The following is a 24,046-nucleotide window of genomic DNA, read 5'->3' on the forward strand; positions in this document are numbered from 1 at the left end:
ATGGGTGGGTAGGAAATGCTTCAAAGTATAGGAGGGAGTAGTCTTGATCTGAAGGAACAGTGCTGTTTACTCAGCTTGCAGTTAAATTGCTGGGACATAGTTTTCAGATAAATCTGCTGAGTATCCCAGCTTACCTCACATCTAGCAGTACTGTCCCTTTTAGATACCCTTCACGTCATTTTTGTGTTTATTTAATTCTTTATTCTCTCTTCCGCTTTTCTTTACTTAAACTGGCAACAAGCGCCAAAAACTGACTCAAAACAGCGATTCACACTGTGATCCCGGATAAATTACTATACAGTTAACAACATCACAACGTGAGTTTCAAAATGTTAATGAAATAAAGCTGCTCCTTCAGGGAACTAGATACTTTACAGTTTGTGATTTATGGTGACTCTAAATAGGATTGTGAACAGTTTACAGTGCCAGATGAAAAAACTATTGTCACTTTTACTAACTAGATAATTCATGCCACTTCTGTAGGAAGCGATGCCTGGCTTGACTAAAATAATCATCTCCTCAGCATCCTCTGAATAAAATCTTATCCATTCTAGAATTTGAATTGCAAAATCGTTATGACCTGAAAATCAGATACATTTTCTCCATTATGAGGAGCAGAACAATGTAGCTGACGTGACTGGTTTGGGACAGAACGACACGTAGCTTTATGGTCACACAGAGTTTGTTACATAAACTTCTCAGATTCATTTTCTGGCTCAAGAGGTTTTGCTCTCTACTACTGGACATTTTGGGCAAGCACATGTACATGTAATAAGTGTGGAGCCTTATGGGGTAAATAAAGATTACTGCACAAATAAGAAAAATACTAAATCAAGGCTAAGTTTTAGGTCAATATGCAGAATTAACCTATTTACTGAACATTCTGTAGATAAGAGATCAGTGTTCTTTGCTTTGAAAAGATTTCTGGTTTTAATATGTATTCGGCCATTACTTATCTATTATGCTTTGCTTCCTTTTTATTTTCCTTTCATTGAAAATGAGACCTAACTTCTTAAAAATCATTTGGACTTGATCCTAAAACACACTGAACACTTCCCAGTCCGTTTTAAAATAATAGGGTACAAGAAACTTCATGACGTAGTTTTCATTCCTCTCAGATGTTTTTGGAATTTTGAAATCAGTTCAGAAGATCCTATTTTGTAATTATCTGAGACGTTTTATTTATCTTCCTTCATATTGATCTTTTGGCCCATCCATGAAATATCCACAGCATACTAATAGTCTGTTAGATCCTAAATGTTTAGATTCAAAACCTAGCTACAGAAGGCGTTCAGCTAACTGCTAGAAGCCAATCTTGTCGTTGGTCTTCCACTAGTGTTTTGCATATTTATTGGCAACATCTGATTAGTTAAAACTGGCCTCTAAATCAATGGAGTTGGTTAGATCCTATATATGAAAGTTTTCAAGCTACTTACACCTACATGTTTACAGTCATTTAAAAAACTTCCCCTCCTCTTCAGTAATCGCTGTTTGGAAATCTTATATTTTGCAAAAGCTTTTAAAAAATCTTTGCAGGCCACAGATATTGTTACCTACCGGACTGGTTCTTGCGGTCCTTTGAAACCTTCTGCTCTCTCCTCTCTTAGACTGTAGGTTGTTTGAAAGTGGCGCTACCTTTTGGTTCAGAGTTTGCATATCAGCAGAACAGTGGAATACTTATCCGTGACGAGGGCTTCTGTAAGCTAACAGCACAGAGAAATACAAGAACCATGTTAGACCTCCTAAGCTTATGCAATAAATTTGAAGTTGATTGGCTAGGAGAAGGCTTAATGTTGCAAACAGTGGTTTGGGTTATTCAAACTAACAAAAATCATAGTAGCATAAATAATAATAGGGTTGGTTAAATTACCAAAAAACTTATTTTAAAACCCTTCAGCTTGAGAATTTTAAGCAATTCTCCCTCTTACCCTATTGGTGAGAAATTAACACACTTGCAGATGTTTACTTTTCCTCCACTATAAATAGACCGTCTCACTAATGCTTCAGTACATACCTCCTCGCTTTACCTTTTAATTTCATTCCTTGCTCTTGGCATTAATTACTTTGATATAATGAGTGTCCCCTAGGTTCATCTTCTGTCAGTTCATCTCTTGCCTCATCAGTTATTGGAAGATAGCACTTCATGAAGAAAGAGCCACTAGTCTTTTTTTTTTTTTTGCCATCCAGCAGATGAATGAGCATGGCATGGACTTTCCCCCTGAAGTGCACAGCTGCAAAGCTGAGTGGACAATCAGTCATACTGGAATTAAATCCATCTGGAAGGCATTTGAGGCAGCAAGACATCTATGAAAACCTTGAGTGTGATTGACAGCTTTTTCCAATAGCTTTGATGGAAGTCTAAATTGAGAAATCTCTTCTCCCATCCTGCAAGAATTTATGAGCAAAATTTATTTTGACCAACCAATATTGGCCTGTTTTCAACAGCATATGAGGCCCTTATGTTCCCCTGCAGGCTTGTGCTCATTAGTTAAACTCTGCAGTGGTCATGGAGAGGCTAGATTAGATTTTAATCTAACTTTTATGACTCTCTACTTAGAGCTAGAGACAACCGGGCAATGAAGCAGTTATGCTGAGCAATGTACTGATAATGTTCTGGGCATCCTTCAGAATTGCCGAGACAGGCTACATGTCCTTGGCAATTAGCTCATACAGTCAATTTGCAAGAAAATAAAAATCTGGGACCTCATGTCTTTTAAAGAGGGGATAGAATAGACTGAAAACCAAGCAAAATACCTTCTGAAAAAAAGATTAAGAGAAGGAAGGGCCTTAATGCTACCTTTTTGGGAAGGATGGCTAAAGCTTCCGACTTCTTCCTGGAGCCAGGAGCAAGAGAAAAATGTCTTATGCCACAAAGTATTAAAAAACTTGTCCGGTGAATCCGTCAGGGCTTGTTACTTCCCATTCCTTCCCCATGTTAGCTACGAAGTCAACTCCTATTTATTCCTGCAGGTCTCTGGAGGCAAGAAGCCTGGTTTGGATGGGCATCTGTACTAACAACTGTTGCACAGTAGGTCTCCTCCTACACGCAGGCTCCATCCTGCTGGTGCTTTTCAATGCCTGCCAGCGACCCAGAGCCAAAAGACTCCGGGTCTTTTGTTGAGCAGTTGTTAATATTGGTGTACCCCTTTGAGGACTGAAACAGTTAATTCCTCAATGTCCTTGTCTATACTGCCTGCTTAACATCAACATGGTCTGGGGAGCGCCCACACTTTGTCACAACCACAAATAGTTTCAAAAACAACAATTTTCTTTAATTTGGTTGTAAACTACTCTTTCAGGAATTTCATCAACTTGCACAGAGTAGAAGCTCAGAGGAGCTTCTTGTCCCTTCATGACCATCTTGCAAAAGCTGGTTTTCTCACCAAACTGTGTTTTGAAAAGTGTGTTTCTCTCCCAGTGCTCGCTTACCTGTGTTCTGTACATTTTAAGATCATCCCGAGACTTGCACAGTGCTGTATCTATTTTAGATTGTTTTTATTGGCAACTAACATATACTACCATGCACCCACGTGAACAAAATTACAGAGCCCAGACAACTTTTGTACAGAGTTCCGTTGGCCACAGATTCTCTGTGGGTTTCATTTGGCAGAAGTGATATCAAGCAGAAGTCTTTCCCTCAGCTTCTGATGTAAACTAAAATACACCTTATAAATAGAAAATACAGGCACTGAGAGCAGCGCCTTTGGGCAAACAGCCACCTTTGGGCTATGGGAAAAATTCAGTTAGATATGATTCATAAATATAATGAATAGGGTGGCATAAACTCGCTTTGCTCTTCACAAACAAAGGCACATTCTCTGCCTTGAAAAATTAGAAGGGCAGAACCCAGAGGAATCGGGAAAGAAAAACAGGAGGAAAGTAAAAGTGGGAGATTTAAGGGGGAGGGGGAAAAAAAAGTGGGCTTGAGTTGTCAGAGTGGAAAGTATAATTTTGACAACCATCAAAGAATGCATGGAGTAAAACAAGGGGCTTTGTTAGGCACCGAATCCCTCTGCATCTCACTTCTGATGATCTCCAGGCTTAATTTTGCAAAGTTTGAAGCGTAATACATTTCAAAAAGAAGTTAGTTTGTTCTTTAAGCTCTAGTTTAGTTGAAGGCTCCTATTGATTACAGCTGGAGCTGGATCAAGCTTGTGCTGACTGTTCTCCTGGCAGACTCTCACTTGTAAATACCTTTCATCTCATCCAGCAGTGATAATGATGTGCTTAGAAGATGTGGCAGCAATTATTTAGCTGCTGCGTTAGGTTTTCTACTTTACGCTAGCCAAGTACCCTAAAGTCAGACCACAGAAAGGGATGCTTACATTTCATTAAATCTTAAGATTTCTTCCAAAGAAATTGTAATGGCTCTGTTGTAGTTTAAGTAGTCATTTCTTTCTTCACTCTCACTGACAAGTTTGGAAGCAAAGGGCCCTCTTCCATCATGTTTAGCAAGTTTAAAGATGTTACAAGTAACCTTGTTATCTGATAGCACACCCCAAAGGAAATCCCCTCAAAACTTCCATTTTTCCAGGTTTCGGAGCATTCTGTCTACTAACCAAATACAAAGCAGAAAAAAAGGAGCAGTGTAGGCCTTGGTTACTCTCTGAATAGATTTACACACTTGCTTAATACCCTGTAAATACTGGTAAATAAAGCATGGATCTTGTCAAACTTAAGTACGTAGCAAATAAGGAGCATTAGAAACAGCACTAATAGCAAATAGAGCTGAAGTATCTACTGCCAAGTCAGTGAGAGATCCCACGTCCTGCCTGGCAATCAGTCTAAATACATCCTTTCTCCCACTTCATGTGACCTTTTCAGGCCAGCGATGTTGTGTGTTAGTTTAATATTTGAAAACTGGAACTTTACTGGTATTTGGCCTACTTTTTCCTATTTATTTTCTAAACAAATGATAGCCACTCCCTTCTTAAACTAATGTTTAAAGCTTCGCCAGAAGTCTGTGTAGATCACAAGGTATTAAAAAAAAATAAAATCACATGCTCAGGCAAACAAAAGCAGGTTGCTCCATTTCACCATCCCAACAGCCCTGCAAGCAGACGTCAGGAGTACTCTACTTACTCTAGGAAGAACTGCCGAAATCTCATTTTCAGTGAAAAGTGCCAGGATTATGGTAGCACAGAATCTATTCTGAGGCAAACCCATGTAACTTCCCAGCCAAAGACCAGAGGGAAGAAAATATAAAAGAAAAAAGAAAAAAGAAAAAAGCTGGCCCAATTGCTACTTCTACTTGATTGCTTAAAGGCAGCTGGGAAGTCAGATCCTTAGCCTGAGAGCAGAGTTAATCACAATTTTAAGGCAAAGTAATTTTGGAAGAAAAAATAACTCTCTTTTCCCAAGGAAACTTCTGTTTTTCAAAATGTTAGTTTTTATTTATTACTGGCTCATTGAAGGAACAAAGTATTTTTTGGTGTCTTTTTGCTTTTTTGTTCCCAAACACAGAAAAAATGTGGCTAAACCCCAGAAAATTCTTAGTTTGGGGCCAAAAATAATAATAATTTTCAGTTTTAAGTTGTTTTTTGTCAGGTTTTTGAAAGAACAACAAATACTTCCCGAGCACCGCTCCAACTTACAATCTTCAGTAGACTGCACACCCTCAACTTATTTCAGTTACTCTTCTGGTGTGTCCCAGCTTTGCCCGCAGCCCACCATAGCCTCCCTTGGGCTCACATCTTGCTCTCGCCATGTCCCAGGCACATGCAACCACAGCAGGACATGTTCTCCGGCACTACACATGGTACACCATACCACCTTGGCACTTGCTAGTAGATATTCTTCTAACAGCTCTGGTTATACTTCGAAGCAGAAAAACAGCAGCAAAATACAGATATTGGCAGGTACTTACCAGCTCTCCAGTCAAAAACCGAGCATTGAAAACACCTTGGTGATCTAACCAGATCACACTGCTAGTCTTGAGTTAAAGTGTTTAACACACACTATTTCTGTAAGTGAGAAGCAGCTACTTTAGTAGTGTTCTTATGCATGTACCTTGCTTTTCCCCCCTACTTTTTGTCTTTAGCCTCCACACGTAGCCACCTCTGTCATGATACATCTTTTTAACTTCAATGTTCATTTTTCTTCCTTCATAAATATTCATACTGCTTTTTTCTTTTCCTTTTACCTTCAAAGAATAGGTGTATTTTTCCCTGGTGCTTCTGCCTCTCTTTTGATCCTGCCTGGCTTTGCCTCTTGTATCTATTCTTTTTCAAAGAATTTTTAAACCTTCATTTTAAGCTCTCTTATTGTGAAAAATTACATGGAAAATTGGATTTTCCAGTTAAGTTCAAATGGAGAGCCAGCTAATGGGAATTAAGGCAAGACAGACAAACAAAAACTTAGAAGATACTGTTTCTAATGGTTTTGTTAGATCAGTACCATATAACACTGCTTGTTTGTAGCACAGTCAAACTGATATTGCCACAGGAATCTAACTTTTACACATCCATTTCACTTCACTTTGCTTGTACTGTGCAACCTGAATATTGTGCATTTCTATCCCAGCTCTTCCCATATACTCTCCCATCCCTAGAGTATATTTTGGACCGGGTCAACCCCTGTGTCTTTTTTAAGTACTATTTCCATAATTTGCTTTTATTGTTCTATCATTCAAAAGTTGTAGGAGGCGTGAAAGTGAATTTCTTTATTTCACAAGAAGGTAAAAACAGACCGATGCCCACCAATTATACTTTGAAAGTAAGTTCTAGATGAATTTCTTCAAAGCAAGGCATCTGTGGGTACATACAGCAACACGCTAGAAGGATCATATAACCATGTAGGAAAAATTCATTACTAAATAATGCCTTCAAAGGCATTTCTCAAGTTGGAACGGCATCAGGAATCTGCTTATTTACGTAGGGAGCCGTGGAGATTGCAATATGTTGGTACTGCCAACAGATAGGATGATTAGTGCTAAAAACAATATCGTCATTTAGATAAGCCTTCTCCTTCTGATAGTTGCTATTGAACTCAACTTGAACTTCAGTGTTCTCAGCTTGGGAACTACAGTTATGATTCCTAAAACAGCTCATTCAGCCTGCGGAGGCTGAAGGAGAATAAGATTTTATTGATAAAATTAGTCCCTTAAATCAAATATTTTAAGTCCCTTGTGTCATATCTTAAGGTACTTATATCTTAATGTCCCTTGTTTCTTAAGTTAGCAAATTGTGCGCTGATGAGCTATGCACTCACTACCAAAAGAAATCAGGCTATTGTATTTCAGGCAAGGGTTGGACATCCCATTGTTTATGCTCAGTGCATCACTTTGCTTGCTGTGTTAATTTTGTTCAGGGGATACCTACCTGCCCTTACTGTCAGACGACATGGTAGGGCCACACAGACAGACTAGGTTTTCCAACAGACTGCATCCCCCATTGCAGTACCTTTCCAGCAACTCCCACGTGAAGATGCCTCCCTCACCGTAAGGAGACACTGTGGTTCCTCACAAGAGGAGTGATCTGATTAGGAATAAAACAGTTGAAACCATGCCAGCACACAAGAAAAGCAAGATTTTTTGCAGGAACTGTTTTCTGCATTGTCTCCGAATACAAGGTGATTTTTAAAGTGTGCTCTGAAGCACACTTTTTAAGTAGAAGCTTGTGTTTTCCTTTGCAGGGACCCAGCAGCTGTCAGTGTAAGTGCTGTGAAAAGGCTTGCAAAGATTTAATGAGTGATTCTTCAACTTCCTAATTAAAAACCGCAGTGAGCTTTCAGGCCTTTATTTCCCTAATATTACAGGTTGTAGCAGTAATATTTTGTTCAGTCAAGCCTAGCTAAAGGAAAATGCTTATGAGGTTTCCAAGGAGAGAAATAAACAAAATGGAAATGAATAGGGAACTTGGAACTTTTAAGTGTATGTAATTAAGAAAAAAAAACATCCTTCAGATAATTCTGGAAACTATTAGGAGATATTCATAATTCATAACCAGTTGTTTGGTTTTCTTTCAAGCAAGGGGGCAGCTTTACATCAAACACTGACTAGCTTTTCCATTAACTTAAATAAACAAAACAGTATGCTTCAAGTTAAGTGAACATCTTTTTTTTTTTTGCTTTTCTTTTTTTAATAACTGGGTGAATTAGAAATAAGAACAAGACATTTACTTTCAAATAGGAAATTAGTTTGCATGCTATTTCTTCATGTTAAAAATACTTTGGAACTCTCACAAAAACAATGTTAAGCTGAATTTATGGAAATGTTCCATATCAGTTTTGAAGATGATATGCCAGATGTCGGGGAGAACTCTTTCATCTGCAATAATAGAATAGTTTAATCCACCCTTGTTGTTTTTGAGTATGGTCCAAGTGTATTGGTCATCATGGGTGGGTGATCCTCACTTAGGCAGGCATGAACCAAAAAAGCACAAGTTGTTAGACCTCTAGCACAATGTCACAAGAAAGCAACAGCAGGAAATACTCTACTGAAAGTAAAAATAAGCTATTGCGATGTAAATCAGAGTTTACCATTCTGACAAGTCACATTTTGAAGCCCTCTGACACTTGCAGATACATCGCACTGAATTAGTGGACTGTAACTTGAAAGCAAGTATGGCTCCATTTATGGCGCCAGCAAATAAAGCCGAAAATACAAGTTTTAAATTAATGTAGATCAATCAAAACCATAAAATACTTTTCTTTTATGATGAACAGGAAGACTAATACTTTACATTGTGGTCTTCTACTGGGGAAAAGTACTCTTCCCTTTGAGAAACTTTAAACGCAAAGACACATTAATATCCGCATTCTTGCTTTAAGAATACAGGTTGAAGTAACATTGGATAGAAAATAACCTTCTTAAATGTCTTTTGGGATTAGTTTTTGTGGCCCTGTATCAGACTGATGTTGACATATTAGCCATAGCACTTTTATTTGTGATAATAATTTTAATTACTATATTACTTGAACAGTGTTTTATGTGTCACATTCATTTAATCCACTACAGTTGTGATTGATAAAGAAGTTTGTCTTTTTATCAGAGCATGTTCCTACAAGACATGTTGAACCACAACTTGTAATGGTGGGGGCCTGGAAAAGACCAACATAGTAAAAATTGTAATACAGCATTAGGCTTTTCAGCTTGCCATACCATTTCCAGCATGGACAGCTACTGTGCAGAAGGCATAGGAGCAGAATACACATTTGAGCACTGATGCTCAGTCACCACTGAAACGCTGTCCTGAACATAACGGTTGCAGGTATTGTCTTATGTTAAGATGGAGGGTAGAAAAAAAAGGCGTTCAATTACACATGGCATCTCAGTCTTCCAAGTCAAACAAATCTCAGAATTAAAAGCCATTTACCTTTCGTAGCATAATTTACAGACTGCATGGCATACGCTAGAGAAGGAAGGTAGCATCACAGATGGAGGCAAAGTGGAGGAGAAGGGAAGTAATGCATCAATTCAAAGCTTCATTCCTTATTTTCTTTTCCCTTTTCAGCTGCCTGCCACTCCCAAACATACATGTTGGAGATGTTCTAGTGCTGAAAGCTATGGCTCACTCCTTTATTTAGCTATTCTATCGGATAAGTCAATTCAGTTTGGACATACCAAAGACAATACATAATTGTGACAAAGTACTGCAGTCCAGACTTGATTATTACAGCTTGATCCCTTGTTAACTCTGTTGAGTAACTAGAAAAAGGATGCTTTCATATTCATGAAGTCACTGCAGTTGGGTAACTTTCCCAAATTCATGATAGTTGCTAACACTTTTGCAGTCTGAATACAGAAATCACACAAGGGACTATAATTTGCAATGCATCTGATTTTTTTAATTACATTTTCTACATTAATACCTTGCATTACTTTTGTTTTGCTGTGCCGTCATGTCCAGGAGTACTAAAAGACAAATCTACTAGGAGCTTGCTTTGCTGTACTCTTAAATTTGAGAAGGGAAATGTTTCGGCACACCAAAAGTCGTGCTGGTTTTCATGAAAATCTCATTAATTTAAACGTTCTACCTCACATATTTGCTTAAATGTAGGTCTTGGCTCTTACATATATTTTTCCTGTGCAAACAAGTATTTGTGCAGGTTACCTTCGCTCAACTGTGAAAACTTGTTACCAGGGCAATCAGTCCAATATACTTAACATGAAAGGGCTAAAGGAAAATTTAAAAGGGAAAGAGAAAAACCAGCAATAAAGAGAGATTTTATGGGCTGCTACAGAGTTGTACAGAATTATAGACGCTACCTCATGACACTACTGGATAGTGACTGCACTGTTAGAGTGCAGGGCTCTGTATTAACAGGTTTCGCCACGCCAGAAGTGAGAAATTTCTCCAAATATTTAGTCTTTTGGTACCTACTGACCTGATGTTATGTAACAGATTTTCTACTGGTATCTACCACCACAAAGTACAGCCTCCCAACACCAATGAGTTAAAAGTTGTCTGGGCATCCAGCCCAGATGAATAACATCCCAAATGTTGAAGGAAGTAGCAAGGGAAATAGAAGAGCCTTTGACAGAAATTGTTGATAGCTTGCTAAGGCTGGGGAGGGAACCAGGGAATTTGGAGGTTGCTAATGCTGTTCCTATGTGTAAGAAAGGATCAGGGAGGATCCAGGAAACGACATAGCAGTGAGCTTGGCTTCAGTTGCAAGAACAATATAAAAAACATAAATAAGAGGCAGAATACTTAATTTGGTAAAATAAAATAAGCCCATACTCATGGAAGAACTATAGTGGTCTAATTTCTCCAAGTATTTTACCTTCAGCTGGTTATTTCTGAAAAATACTAATATACAATGTCCCACAGACAGAAGGAAAGCTAATGAAGGGGACAGAAAGTGAAAGGTTTTACAGAATCCTGAAGTTAAGTAAATTGTCCACAACACCTGCAGAACTGTGTAGATCATTGTATGTCTAATATCAGACTCACTGGTGCCACTGCTCACGTGGGAGGCAGTGTTTTCAGTTCAGATGAATCTATTAGAAAAATAGACCAAGTTATTTTCTGGTCTCACTCACACTGAGAACTCAAAAAATTTAAACTGATTAACTAAAATATTTATCGTTTACATTCAAAACAAATGGAGAACAGATTCACTGGAGTCAATGACAAGTGCAACACTGACATCGGTGGAATCATTCCAGGTTTAGATTTGTATAAACCATTCAGAAGCTGGTCCATTAGCACTGCTCAGTGGGGGCAGAAATAAGAATTTGGATCCCATCAGGTCATTTTAAGAGCCCTCTCTCTGATCTGGTGGAATATTCTGCTTACAAGATTGCTACAGACCAGAACAGAGAAGGCAACTTCCAAATATCTTGTGGCTTGTTTGAACAGATGAAGGTACACACAAATAAGGTGAGCATGAAGATGCTGTAGGAAATTGCAATATGTGGAGAGCCAGTGAGCAGCAAGAAGCTGAGCACTTCAATCCCAGGCATAAGACAAACTTGAGTTAGTTAAGAATACAGTTCTCCAGCTCTGAGCACAATATACAGGTACGAGCTAGAGAAGAAAAGGTTTCCATGGCTTACATAAGATGAAGGGTAGATGTTGATTGCATTTGTTTCTACAAAAGTTTGAAGCACTGGTGAAATGCATCTCACGAATTTGTGTACTTCTCATAACAATACAAAGAAAATTACAGAGATTAAGCTGTTGCATAACTGAGCAAGCAGCATGAGTCAGGGGGTTTGGGAAAAATGAGTCACAGTGTGAAGGGAACTGAGCCAGGTTTGTAGCTTGGAAAGAGAGACTAGGAAAGAATTTTAGGGATGTAGATAAGAGCCTGACAGAATGGGTTGCAGTAGAGAAGTGGAAAGCAAACTAGCTCTAAAATGGGGAACGGTGCACTAGATTTAGAGAAAGCTATAGCTGAAAAGCAGATCAGGCAAAATTTTTGTACACAACTGGTGGTTGAAATAGAGCAGGCTGCCAAAGTCAGCAATGGAAGGACATAATTGTGTAAATCACTTCAAGAGGGACAGCGGGTACATTTTTAGAAAATGAGCGAATCACTGGGTATAGCTATTAGTGAGGCTTGTGGAATTAAAACTATGAAATGCAAGTTGATTCGTATTTGAAGGAATACAGGAGCAAGCTCTGCTGCCCTCCACGGTTCTCACATTATTTCTGTAGCACCCTGCAAGCTTCAAACAGTAGCCTATACAAATCAGAGCATATCTTCACCTGCTGATAGTTATCAATATGAAAGTCTTCTAAAATGAACTTTCTAGAATAGCCCTGGAGATTACTGCAAAAGGCAGTATTTACATTAGGATGAGTCACAGGGGTCTGATGGCCATATTTACCATAGTACAGTTGAGGACTTCCGTAAATATCTCTGAAAGAGCATTGTGGTTTACATGTCATTTAATTGAGAGACCAGTCTCCTTAACTGTAATGTTCCTTCTCACACTTCTCTATTGACTCCAAGTCTTTACATCAATTTAAGGTTTTTATATAGCAGTAATCATTGCAACTTGACAGAGGACCATACCTCCTAACCCATTTTGGGAATGGTAAGGTTTGACCAAGCCCAAGCCTGTGGGGGAAAAAAAAAACCAAACCAGAATGAGATTCATGTAATTAAAGACTCTGTCATGATGCTTAATGGATCTGAACTCAAACTGTCCAGAGAACCTGAATTCTGTGCTTTGCAATCCCTCAAGCACTTGACTTTGAAACTGTCATATTCTTTCAGTCTAGTGTTCTGGATAGAACACCTACAAACAAAATATGGAAATTCAAGTACTCAATCCAAATGCATTTTACGAATGTTGTTAAGTTTTTATAACTATTTAAAGTACAAACAAATCCCATAGTAAGTTTGCTTTTGAATGGCCTATTGAAAGACTACATAATTATCCAAGTTCAATTTTACAATGATCAAGACACTGAAGGTAACCTAGCTCCATTTTCAAGTTAAGATCAATCTGCAAAAGGATTGTTAGAGACACCCAGGCTATTTCAAAGGAAATTTTCCAACTACGCAGACTGCAACCGTCCAGAGAATAACCATCTGGGAGTAAAATTCCAAGCAACATCTTAGATCAGATCCAGAGATACAGTGAGTTTAAGAATTAGTCTATATTTCACAGGTTGCATGCATCAATAATCAAATACCATTTGGGTTGTTTAACAATTTAATACACACTTACAGCTCTTGTTTTTCTGTAGAAACAGCACAACCTTTTAAAATGTTAGCTGGGATTAAAAAATAGAAAGATATAAAGAAAGGGTAATGTTAAGGGAGAAGATATATTTCACAACGGGTTACCAATGTAATTTAAATTGCCTACCTGGGTGAGCAAATATATGTACAACATACAGAAATGAAATTTAAACAACCAAGTTGGTGAGGAATGAGTTGAGGGTGTTTTCAGGTACAGTTTACAAGATACTTGCTTAAGGTAGAAGCTTCAGCTGTGCCATCAGTTGTCGAAACACTTGCAGAAACAAGCTTTATCATGATGACTGTAAATTTGGAAAAGACGATGCAGAGAAAAGATGCTGAAGAATGAGCTTGTAAAAAGCCCATTATTTTCTTTCTAGATCTGTTTCTTATACTGCACTCATCACTGTGGTATCTTGAGTGCTTTCCAGTAGTGCATTAAGCAACACGACAAACATCTGTCACATGTTTGTTCTTTCACCCTCTCCCCAGAGATACAAGTGTGTGCAGTAGAGTGTCTTGTTTTAATTTTTTTAATTATTATAAATACACACGCACATAACACATTAAACATTTGTGCTAGAGAGGAAAGGTCAGACAAAGTTATCTTGCTCTTAGGATTAAAGTTGGTGAGCTCTCTGATGTTCTTGTAGGAGTTTCTATCACATCCTTGCCCCAGCTTGCTACGTCTTCACAGATACCAAATTGGTCTGGTCATGGGTGTCTGCACTAAGCAGAAACCAAAAGTATGGATTCCCAACACCTTCATTTACTGTTCACACTTAAGTCCAAGATTTTTTCAAGAAAGATCAAATGGAATGAGGTGGTGGGATTTAAGGAAAAACACATGCTTTGTATAACCGCTATCTCATCCCAGTATTACTGCCATCAATCCAGACTGAAAGCAGGAATTGATGCAGCTTCCAGATCACTGTCACAGAATCAGAGGGCACTGTGCAATTATGATAAACAAGCTAGGAATCCAATGGATTGGAAAAGTCTGATATAAACTGGATAAAGAAAATCTTAGAATAATGAAACGAAGACCTGGGAGTTACTGATTTCCATACAGAGAGGACATAACGGGGAATACAATCTGGAACCCTCAGATCAGTCAGACCCTAAACAATTGCAGGTAGAAGTCCACCCATTCAAGAACCATGAACACGTAAGTGGGAATCCCAGAACAATATTGGCACCACCAGTGTAAGACTATGTTATTTCATGTGGGGAGAGAAGCATGTATATTGGTAGATAACTACCCTGTGCCACCTCAGAGAAAAAATGGAGCTGATCTGCCTTATCCCAGGGAGACCTCCAGCATCGATATTGCTTCCTTCCTGTGACTTCCACTCCTCTATTGCTCCAATAACTCTCAGGACAGTTAGAAAAAAAAAAAAAAAAAACACAAAACAAAACAACAACAAAAAAAGATTGTTTCACTAATGGAGGATGATTCAGGTCACATCAAGAGCCAAAAAGCTGAAGACTTCTTTTTGGGCCTCACTCACCAAAGGCATAGATGCAGAGATTTGTGCAGCAACATGATATTGCAAAATCCACCAGTGCTGCTTTCTGAACTCCACAAGGGCTGGGCTGCTTCTGGTATCACACCAATACAATTCACATTTGGCACTGCTTTCAGCACTGAAATCTTCCACTCGCTTCCTCACCCTTGCATCAGTCACAACAGTAGACATATCTGTAATTATTGCAATACTAGAGATTCCAGAACTGAATGTTCCAGCTCTGAAACCTTTTTAGCTGCGGGTTGTTCGCCTCCCACAAAATTTTCCTTGAAGCACTTAAACATGATCTTCAGGCCTTCATCTAACATTACTGATTTCTTTGCAGATATGTGAACAGAACTGCTCCAAGCATGGCAACCTACTGCCCTTCCCCAGTGAAGGCTACAGGCTGCTCTCCTGTCCACCTTCACTTCCTACCTTAGATAGTTCAGTAAAGTCCACCAAAAAAGAGGATTGGAGTTTTCAAAGAACTGCCATCAATACTTTGTTCCATGTATGTGTTTCCCTAGCTTGTCTAGGGTCTCACATCTCAACAAAAGCCATCCAGAAAAAACAGCCAAAATAGCAAAAAGTACCATGACGATGCAGAGTAACAACACTGATAAAGCTCTTCAGAAGCCCACCAAGAATACGCCACATACCAATATGCATTCTCATGGCATGTAGAAGACAGACAGGACGTAGTCACAGCTAATATGCAACCCAATTCGGGATCCTACCTTGAGTAAAAAGCGTAGGAGAGCTCTAAAGGATTCCTTGAAACAAGTCTCAAGAACAGGTTGTCCTAATAAGCACAAAACTTTGTGGCCATAATGTTGAATCCTCCAAGAGTTTCCAAATGAGGAAGCAGCTAGCAATCAAACAGTACTTCTAAATAATTGTTTTTCTTTCAAACTGAACTTACCGTTGGAAAAATCAAAGACCCTGAGCACATAAGTCAACCTAGTTTGCTTCGTTTTAGCTGCTGTAGCTTATTATTCCATAGAAATTAAGCTAAACAGAAATCAAGCCATGGATGCAAACAGCAACATAAGGACTTCATGCATTTTAACTAATCCATCTTAAAAGGGAACTCATGTTAGGTTCACTCATATATGAAGTTCCTAAAGATCAAATAAACTTTCTTTGTTCCAGTATACTCTGCAACAAAAAGGATTTGAGCTGTATGAGTATTATAGCCATTTTATTTTCAGTGTTTCTAGAAACTAGGAGTACACGCAAAGCCCAGAGAAGTCTCTGCAAAGGCTTGCATTGAACTCCACCGTGCTTTGGCTCAAGCATTTAATGATGTGTCAGGTTGGTATGAGGCAGCCAGCTATAGTCCCTGAAAGTCTTTACACCTGAGAATGTGCTTTTCAGCTGTCAGTACAGAACAATGCAGTCAGCAAGTCCTGCATCAACACAGCAGCTTTAGGACTGATACTTTGCAGAAATGCAAAGAACAGGCTAACATAAAAGGCCTTATTTTTCCTGTCAGATAAAGAGAGGATATATGTAAAATATTTGGACATTTGGGGAAAGGGCAAACGTTGAGAATTAATTCAAACTGTTGATGGTTTATTTTTTATTGAATCTTGTGGTCAAAATTGTTTTCATTTGCTATGAGAAAGAATCCATCATTTTTTCCAAAGCACCACCCAGAATCTGCCACTGGTGATGTTCTAACGTCCCCAGTGCCTATACAAATAGAGAGGTCAGCTGAGATTTGTAAACTAGAGATCATAAGTTTTAAGGAATTTGTTTATTCAGCCTGGAGTCTCCAAATTGTATACAATGCCAAAATTAAAAAGCCCTTTCACTGTATGGTGTCAGGTTACAATAAAAAGCTCTCCAAACATTTGGGATGTTCAGATGAGAAAGCAAATTGTAATTCCATTTTAAGCAACCTATTTGTCAGCACATGCAGTTTAATTATAATAAAGTACCTCCAGGAGTTATAACGAATAGACAAAATCATAATGTTGCTTCTGTACTTGTATTAACCTGCATTTAACATGAACTAAAAGCTGCTTGAATTACACTGAAAAGTATCGGTCTAGTATTTGCATTTTTAGCTGTGTTGTTCAAATACAAACATACATAAACTGTTTCCAAAGACTTTAACATATTGACCGAATTAGGGGAATTTTTATGGGAGTGACAAGAGGCAGATCTCTTCCTGATGAGAAGGCCACCACGTACCAAGTTCCAAGTCCCTGTCCAAAGTATGGAGCACGGGAACTGTGCAAAAAAGATCACCAGAGTCTTTCTAGTATTAGCAAAAGAACATATTTCTAACTCATCCTATTCTTGAAAAAGCAAAATACATTTGCTGAAATTTTCCAGAGTAATTCAGCATGCAACAAACAACCAGCATGGGGGGGAAACACCAAAAAAGTAAAATTATTGAAATATGATAAAAATATGATGAAGTTGCAAGAAGTTTACAGGAAGTTTTATAGTTATAAGTAAAAAATTTTAATAGTATTTGACAAATAAAAGTATCTGATTATTTAAAATAACCATATCTGAAAATATTTCCAAATGCAGTATATCGGAATCAAAAGCTATTAGAAATCTGATAACATTTTATGTCCTGCAAATGGAATAAGCGTTGAGGTGACACCTTTGGAGTATATTTGAACTTTGCTGCCTTTACTTATAGGTAGCTTGAAGATGGGTAAAGCATTTCAACAGGCTAAATATTTTAAGTAAACATTATTACTAATGCTGCATTTGCTTTTTTATAAAGATATAGATGAATGTGCAACTGGAACCCATAACTGTAGAGCTGACCAAGTATGTGTCAATTTAAGAGGGTCTTTCAGCTGCCAGTGTCCTCCAGGCTATCAGAAACGAGGGGACCAATGTGTTGGTAAGTGTTGCTCTAGACTAAATTATTTTCTTTCATTATCCACAATTGCAAACTTTATATTGATCATAAAGCATATAGGTATGGGCACTGTAAAATACCTATATAACTTTGAAATGCAAAGGAATAATCACTTTATCGCAATAATTAATCACTAAAACATGGAACTGGAAACTATTTTAAGTATAATCAACACTTGGAGTTGAACTTCACAAAATTAATTTTTCTAATAGTTACCATTGTGTTTATTGTTTATATTGGGGTATTGCCTAATGTCCCAGAAAGAGCCTTAAGTCTACTGTAGCGGCAAGCTAAAGCATGTCTTTCCACTGACCTCAGTGACGCTTGACTCCAGACCTGCAGGACAAAGCCCTGCCTTCACACAGACCTAAGCCCTGCTCTGCAGAGCCCCCTTGCACAGTCTGTTTCAATACTCAGTTTTATGAGTATAAATGAAAGGGATGGAAACTCTGAATGTAGGTATATGATATTTGCAACTTATAAACCACTACACTTTATTCTTTGTGCCAAAATAAACTATCAGCACCCTTGGGACCTATACAAGTAGAGCATTAAATTAAATCCAAGTGCAGTGTAAATACTGCATCTTTCCTATTCCATCCTCATTTGGGGGCGTTATGCAGAAATGCCATTACTCTGTTCCTTCAGTCCTCCTTCAGCCTTTATTTGACACCTCTTTAATCATGATTGCAATGGATGAATTGCTTTTATAGGCACTGCAGCCTTAAGCCTTAGGTTCGTCAGAGATAATAAAAACAACTATGAAATAAGAGAATCAAATATAGACATCATGAGGTGAGCAGAGGTGGTCTTGAATAAGATGCAAAACTGGTTTTATGCAGCCTAGGAGAAAAACAGGTTTTGGGGGGTTGGGGTTTCCCTCCCATCCCCTCAGCAGAACAGGAATAACAGAACTTCAGGTTTTCTTCTTCTTTGTGTCAAATGCACTTTGTGCATTTGAAAGTGTTCAAGAATTTTTTATTTTTCATCTCTTTCAAAAAGCCTTGCAAAGGCTATAGGTAGTCACTGTCTGACAAGAGCTGCAGGAAGGAAACTAGGGAAATTTCAGTACACATCTAGACTAACTTAAATTGCTGGGCATGCCTTGCTTTTTAGGGTTCTGAGCCAACAGCTGTAGAAATCAACCCAAAAATTCTTACCTCTTTCCCAAAAGATGTGGATCAGGCTCTGAACTGAGAAATTGATATAAACACAAGTGTGCCTGATTTTTCTCAGTTCTCTGTGCAAGAGGAGGATGAATAGTTTGGAATGTAGATAGAGGAATAGTTTTGACACGTCATTGATTTTTTTTTTAATATCTGCAGTTTATCTATATTTTTTATATTTTTTAGAGCAGTTAAAGTATATTACTGCTGTGCAACAGGACTTTTAACATCAAGACCTATGGTACTACAGCACTCAAAAGAAAAGAAGCACAGTGATACACCCTTATATCTACATGTGAATACATTTATGCATCTAAATCTATACATGAAGATGCCTGGAAAGTGAAATTTCCCTTCTCCTATTTAGGTCAAACCCAAGAATAACACCTGTGTTACATATTACACACTGACCTAAATTATGAGTACATCCCTACACTTAGTACTGTCAGCATTTCAGAATAAAGCCTGTCTTTGGGGATTTTATAACAACTTAGCCAGAAAATGTTCTTGGGGCCAGATCTTGATAGAGGTTCTCCATATGGGAGGAAATGTTTCTCAAATTTGAAAGAAATTTTTCCAGACTATTTTGGCTTCAAGGTAGAGGGAAAAAAGGACTCATTTCTAGCAATTGATTGATTTTATTCTAAATTCACTAATAATTTCTGACTTTTTTTTTATTTGCTTGTCCACATATTGCAAAATTAGTCTTTTCTGAAATATGGGACTGCAGATAGAATGAATTGTTTTCCAGCATTACTTCAGACAGCAGATTTGGCTGAACTGATTAGATAATGCTTAGCCCTTAGATCTGCATGGAGCTGATGTGCCTAATCCTGCAAGGAGAACTCCCATTGAGTAGAGCCAGATAGTGGAAGGCAGATCCTAAGCAGCAAAGCATTGCTCATATGCCTATATTGTATAATCAGATCTTTAAACAACAATTTTTAAGAGCTTAGTCCTGTAAGAGTCAAGGATGGAAGACGTCTACTGCGCCTCCTAATTTATTCCATTTCTACTTCCAAATTTCTCTCTGCAACAAAAGAGTTACAGCGACAATCGCTACTCTACGGAGAGCCAGGAATTTTCCAGCATAAGCCTTTTCATTCAGAACCATCCAAAACACTCCACTGCTAAGCTTAGCCCCAAACAGTGACTGCAAATTTTACGAAGAAAGGGTTAACTTCTAAAGATTTTTTTTTTCACTTGATATTAAAACAAACACTTTCCTCATTATAAAAAAAAAGTCTTGGCCTCTTTTTAAACACATCTATGGTGGAAACAGCTGGAGGTAGGAAACTCAAGATCTGGCATGGATATGGGAAGTGCCTTTCTTTGTTCCAGTGAAAACTGGTCTTATTTGTCTGAGTGTTGAGCCTTTGAAATCTCACATTGTGTACATGTACAGAACACGGCATGGATTTCTTCACCAAGCTCAAGCAGGCCACAACTAAAGATGGCTGCTGCACATATATGCACGATGAGTATTGTGGCATAATAAAAAAAAATGTTTTTCAGACAAAAACAAAGGCAGCATCTCCTCCAGAATGCAAGGAAACCTTTTAAAATGCAGAGAGATAAAAGAATGGGCTGTTGCACATTTTTTGTGGTTTGCAGGTGAAAACCCTGCTCCAGTGCATATTAGGAACGCTGAAACTTGGAAAGGCAGCCTGCTCCACCTCAAAACCAGGGGTAATCTGCAAGGAGAGTCTGGGGAAAATTAATACTGTCTGAGATAGCACCAACTTCAGCCAGTCTGATCACCTTCCTTGGCACCAGAGAGCACAGCCAGAAAGTGCTAGTGCTGCTAGATGGAAAGGTATGCAGGAGAGGCAGGCAGGGGAATGGGAGCAACGGCAGCCCCGTGGGGGAGCAAGCCAGTTTCTGGGGGATCTCTGCGGAAGCACAACCACCTGTTTCCTTTTCAGGCCCATTAATCTTCTGTCCTCGACATTCCCCTGTACTTGCACAGAAAATTTGGACTCTTCCTGATGGAGTTGAAAAGATTTAGTACATGCTAAGAGTGACGCATGTGAAGTTTTGGAAAAGCAAGAGCTATAAGCCACATTCACCGTGTTGGTTGGCATTATGTCTGGTCATGAGAAATCTTGGTTGAAAAGCAGAACAAAACCTTCTGGGTTTTACATATACAAAATAAACAAGACTAAGCAATACTGTGGAACTGAATAAAAAATAAAGTTGGAATGTGTCTTGATCTCAGTGGCTGGAAGACAATCAGCATAAAACAGATTTTTTACAAAAGTTACTTGGAAAAAGTATATAGTATTCCCATTAATATCTGCAGAAGCAGTACCAGACTCTTACAAGTTTTTCTTCGTGCTTTTAATCAAGTGCAATTAACTTTACGGTTTCTTTGGACACAAGACATCAACAGCATACTGCAGTGATTCCATTTGAACTAATTTCTCTTTTTTGGTAACCCAGACATCGACGAGTGCACTCTGCCTCCCTATTGCCACCATCGATGCGTGAACACTCCCGGTTCCTATTATTGCCAGTGCAATGCTGGTTTCCAGTTAGCATCCAACAACCACACCTGTGTAGGTAAGTACTTCTCTGCATGTACTTACACATGAGTTCACTCAGTGTAGAGACAAGTACCGACACAGGACTTGCCACAGTTGAAATATAAGTACGTTCATCCCAACTTAAAGGAAATAAATACCAACCAGTAAGACACACCAGTTGGTGTATTGAGAGGCTCTCCTGCAAGTGATCGAGGAAGTACAGAAGGGTTAGAGAGAAAATTGGAGCCTTACTGAAAACCTGTTATTTTGTTGGGGTAGCAGGTTTCTGAGGTGCATCTACTTTGGCAACTGGAACCCTCGGGGCTTCTATTACTTGTTTAATCTTAGATTTAATTATTCTTTCGGTTCTGGTGGATTGCTTTGCATTATCATTGTCTTTCACAATATTATTCCCAGTTCATGCAACACAAAGGCTGGAACTGGAAACCAGGGGAAGCAATACTACACCTCTGCAGTTAAGTGTAATTATCCTCAGCACATGATAAACATAGTGGGGAAAGAAAGCATCTATAAATGTCACATTTGAGTATCTAGACAATAATGATAAAATGAAAGCGAGGGTCACTAAGGAAGAGTGACTCTTTAGAAGTGATCCTCCCTTTAGAAGTAAAGCACTAAGGGAGGGCTTGCAGTAAAACTTCAAAACTGCTGCTATGTTTGAAGTCATAAGTTCTGTTCCGGAAGAATTAGAGTAATAATAAAAAGGTAACTGGCTGCTGAAGTGCAGAGAGAATGGTCATTTTAAAAAGTCAAGAGATTGATGATGGAGCTGTTCAGATATATATTATGGCTATAATATATATATATATTCTGTATTTTACATATATATAAATAAATCTGGGTTTTCCAGCTTCTACCATTACTTTCAAGCATTGCCATTATCTTACCATGTACCCTGGCACACTGCATAGCTCTGAAGTGAGAAGAGAATTTCTTGTTTTTCAGCAAATGGTAAGATAAAATTGCACATGGACATAACATAACCATGTGACAAGTTGTTAATTATTTGATCCTCTCCACAGCTCAGATGCAAGGTGTATTCTTCCAGTTACACTCTACAAACCCATGACAGCTCCAAGTTAGCTAGGTGCTTCACCAAAACACCCCTACTCTGACTTGCTGGCCTGCCAGCCTAATAAGGCATACTCCCACCAGGAAAGGTGAAGTAAATCTTAAGAAGAAAATCTGTAAATGAATGGTTGCTGCATCAAGACATACTTCCACATCTGCAAGAGTCATCTGGCAGAAGTGCTACTTGACAGTCGTACCACCTGCATTTGTGTTACAACTTTTACATATATTGAAAGTCAGTCAATATTTATTGGAAAGAAAACAGAATTGTGGCTTTGGCTAGCTTATTTATTCCTTCTGGTAGCACTGGCATGATGTACATTCTTTGCACTGTTACCAGAAATTAACTAAAAGGAGGAAGAAAAAACCTTTGTAACCAGTTTTCCCCTATTACCATTCATTTTCAGGACTAGAAGGTTCATTATATAGGGAGTTGATATCCTCCTCATTGGTTTAGTTTTTGTGAATTCCTAACCTTAGTTGCCTGTGTCAGTTTTAGTTGTATCTGTAAACGATTGAGTGTTGCTGACATTTATAAGCATTTACAAAAGCCATGAACGCAAGATTTTTTTTTTTCAAATGTGGCTACTACTGGTTGTATCTGATAAACACAAATATGAATGGAAAACAAGCAGGGGAGGAATACAAGGGAAAACACACTAAAATCCACATAGTGAATGACAGAGGAGCAGCAGTTAGTCAACAGCCTATGAAAAACAAGTGTTATAAATTCCAGAAATTATTACAGTTATATAAACTTCCCATTAAAAATTGCTTCTCTTCTCATACCAGTATTCTCATATATGTTCTTAGGATGGGCACATCATGGAAAAAATCTAGCACAGAAACATACCTTCCCCCAATATGGTCTAGGCCTTAGAGCATTGCAAAACTCCACTGGCCTCAAACGCTCATGTTATAATTGTAATGGAATTCAAAAGAACAAATTTTAAGAGTAATAAATAGCTCAGATAAATCTTAACCACTGCATGCTGAGAGGTCTTATCAGTATGTGTTCCTTATATCAATTATTTATAGAGACTTGGCATTTCATACCTGAAAAAAAGATGCTGGAATGTGGAGTTTCATAGCCACACTAAACATTTTTTGGAAGAATTCATCCCACATTAGAATAACTCTCATTCCTGGAAAAAATACTCTTTTTCTACATTGAATGTAAAGCATAGATCTGGCAGGGTTCCAGTGACTGCAGATCTATATTGATACAGTCGACTGAGCTTCTGCTAGGCAATACACCCAGACTAAGGACTAATCCACTTAATCACCCTAATTACCAGCTACGCAAGATAAAGATCTATAATTTTTTTCCTTTCAGACATAAATGAATGTGATGCCAATAACCCATGTGCACAACAGTGTTACAATATACTGGGTTCTTTCATCTGCCAGTGTAATCCAGGATTTGAGTTAAGCAGTGACAGAATCAACTGTGAAGGTAAGCAATTCTTTTTGTCTTGGAAGAATGATTTTATTTTTTTTTAAATTTCCCAGAAGTCTTTCTATGAACTAAGGGATATAAATCAAGTGCAGCCACACTGTGGGTGCAGTTTGTAGCCAAAGCCCTTAAAGATGTCTGGGTTTTTATGTTGCAAATGTGGTTGCTAATACACACCTCAGGAACTGCAGCTGCATTCAGATACGTGTAGGTATGAGTATCTCTTTTTAATAGTAAGTGCAAAAGAGGACAGACATTACCACATT

General features: G+C 38.3%; 1 protein-coding gene and 1 long non-coding RNA gene across 3 annotated transcripts in view; one reads left to right on the forward strand and one right to left on the reverse strand.

The window, feature by feature from the left end:
- The window catches only part of LOC135312549 (uncharacterized), a 184,111-nt gene that overhangs the window by 128,885 nt on the left and 31,180 nt on the right, over positions 1 to 24,046 (reverse strand). The window contains exon 4 of the long non-coding RNA XR_010372130.1: positions 1,558 to 1,703. This is a non-coding gene — a long non-coding RNA (uncharacterized LOC135312549). The remainder of the gene's footprint in view (positions 1 to 1,557; positions 1,704 to 24,046) is intronic.
- The window catches only part of EFEMP1 (EGF containing fibulin extracellular matrix protein 1), a 49,595-nt gene that overhangs the window by 19,144 nt on the left and 6,405 nt on the right, over positions 1 to 24,046 (forward strand). For both annotated transcript variants that reach the window (XM_064446864.1, XM_064446865.1), the window contains exons 5-7: positions 17,401 to 17,523; positions 21,150 to 21,269; positions 23,661 to 23,780. In XM_064446864.1, coding sequence (XP_064302934.1) covers positions 17,401 to 17,523; positions 21,150 to 21,269; positions 23,661 to 23,780 — 363 coding nt within the window. The remainder of the gene's footprint in view (positions 1 to 17,400; positions 17,524 to 21,149; positions 21,270 to 23,660; positions 23,781 to 24,046) is intronic.

The sequence above is a fragment of the Phalacrocorax carbo genome, chromosome 3 (assembly GCF_963921805.1).
Source record: "Phalacrocorax carbo chromosome 3, bPhaCar2.1, whole genome shotgun sequence".
NCBI lineage: Eukaryota > Metazoa > Chordata > Aves > Suliformes > Phalacrocoracidae > Phalacrocorax > Phalacrocorax carbo.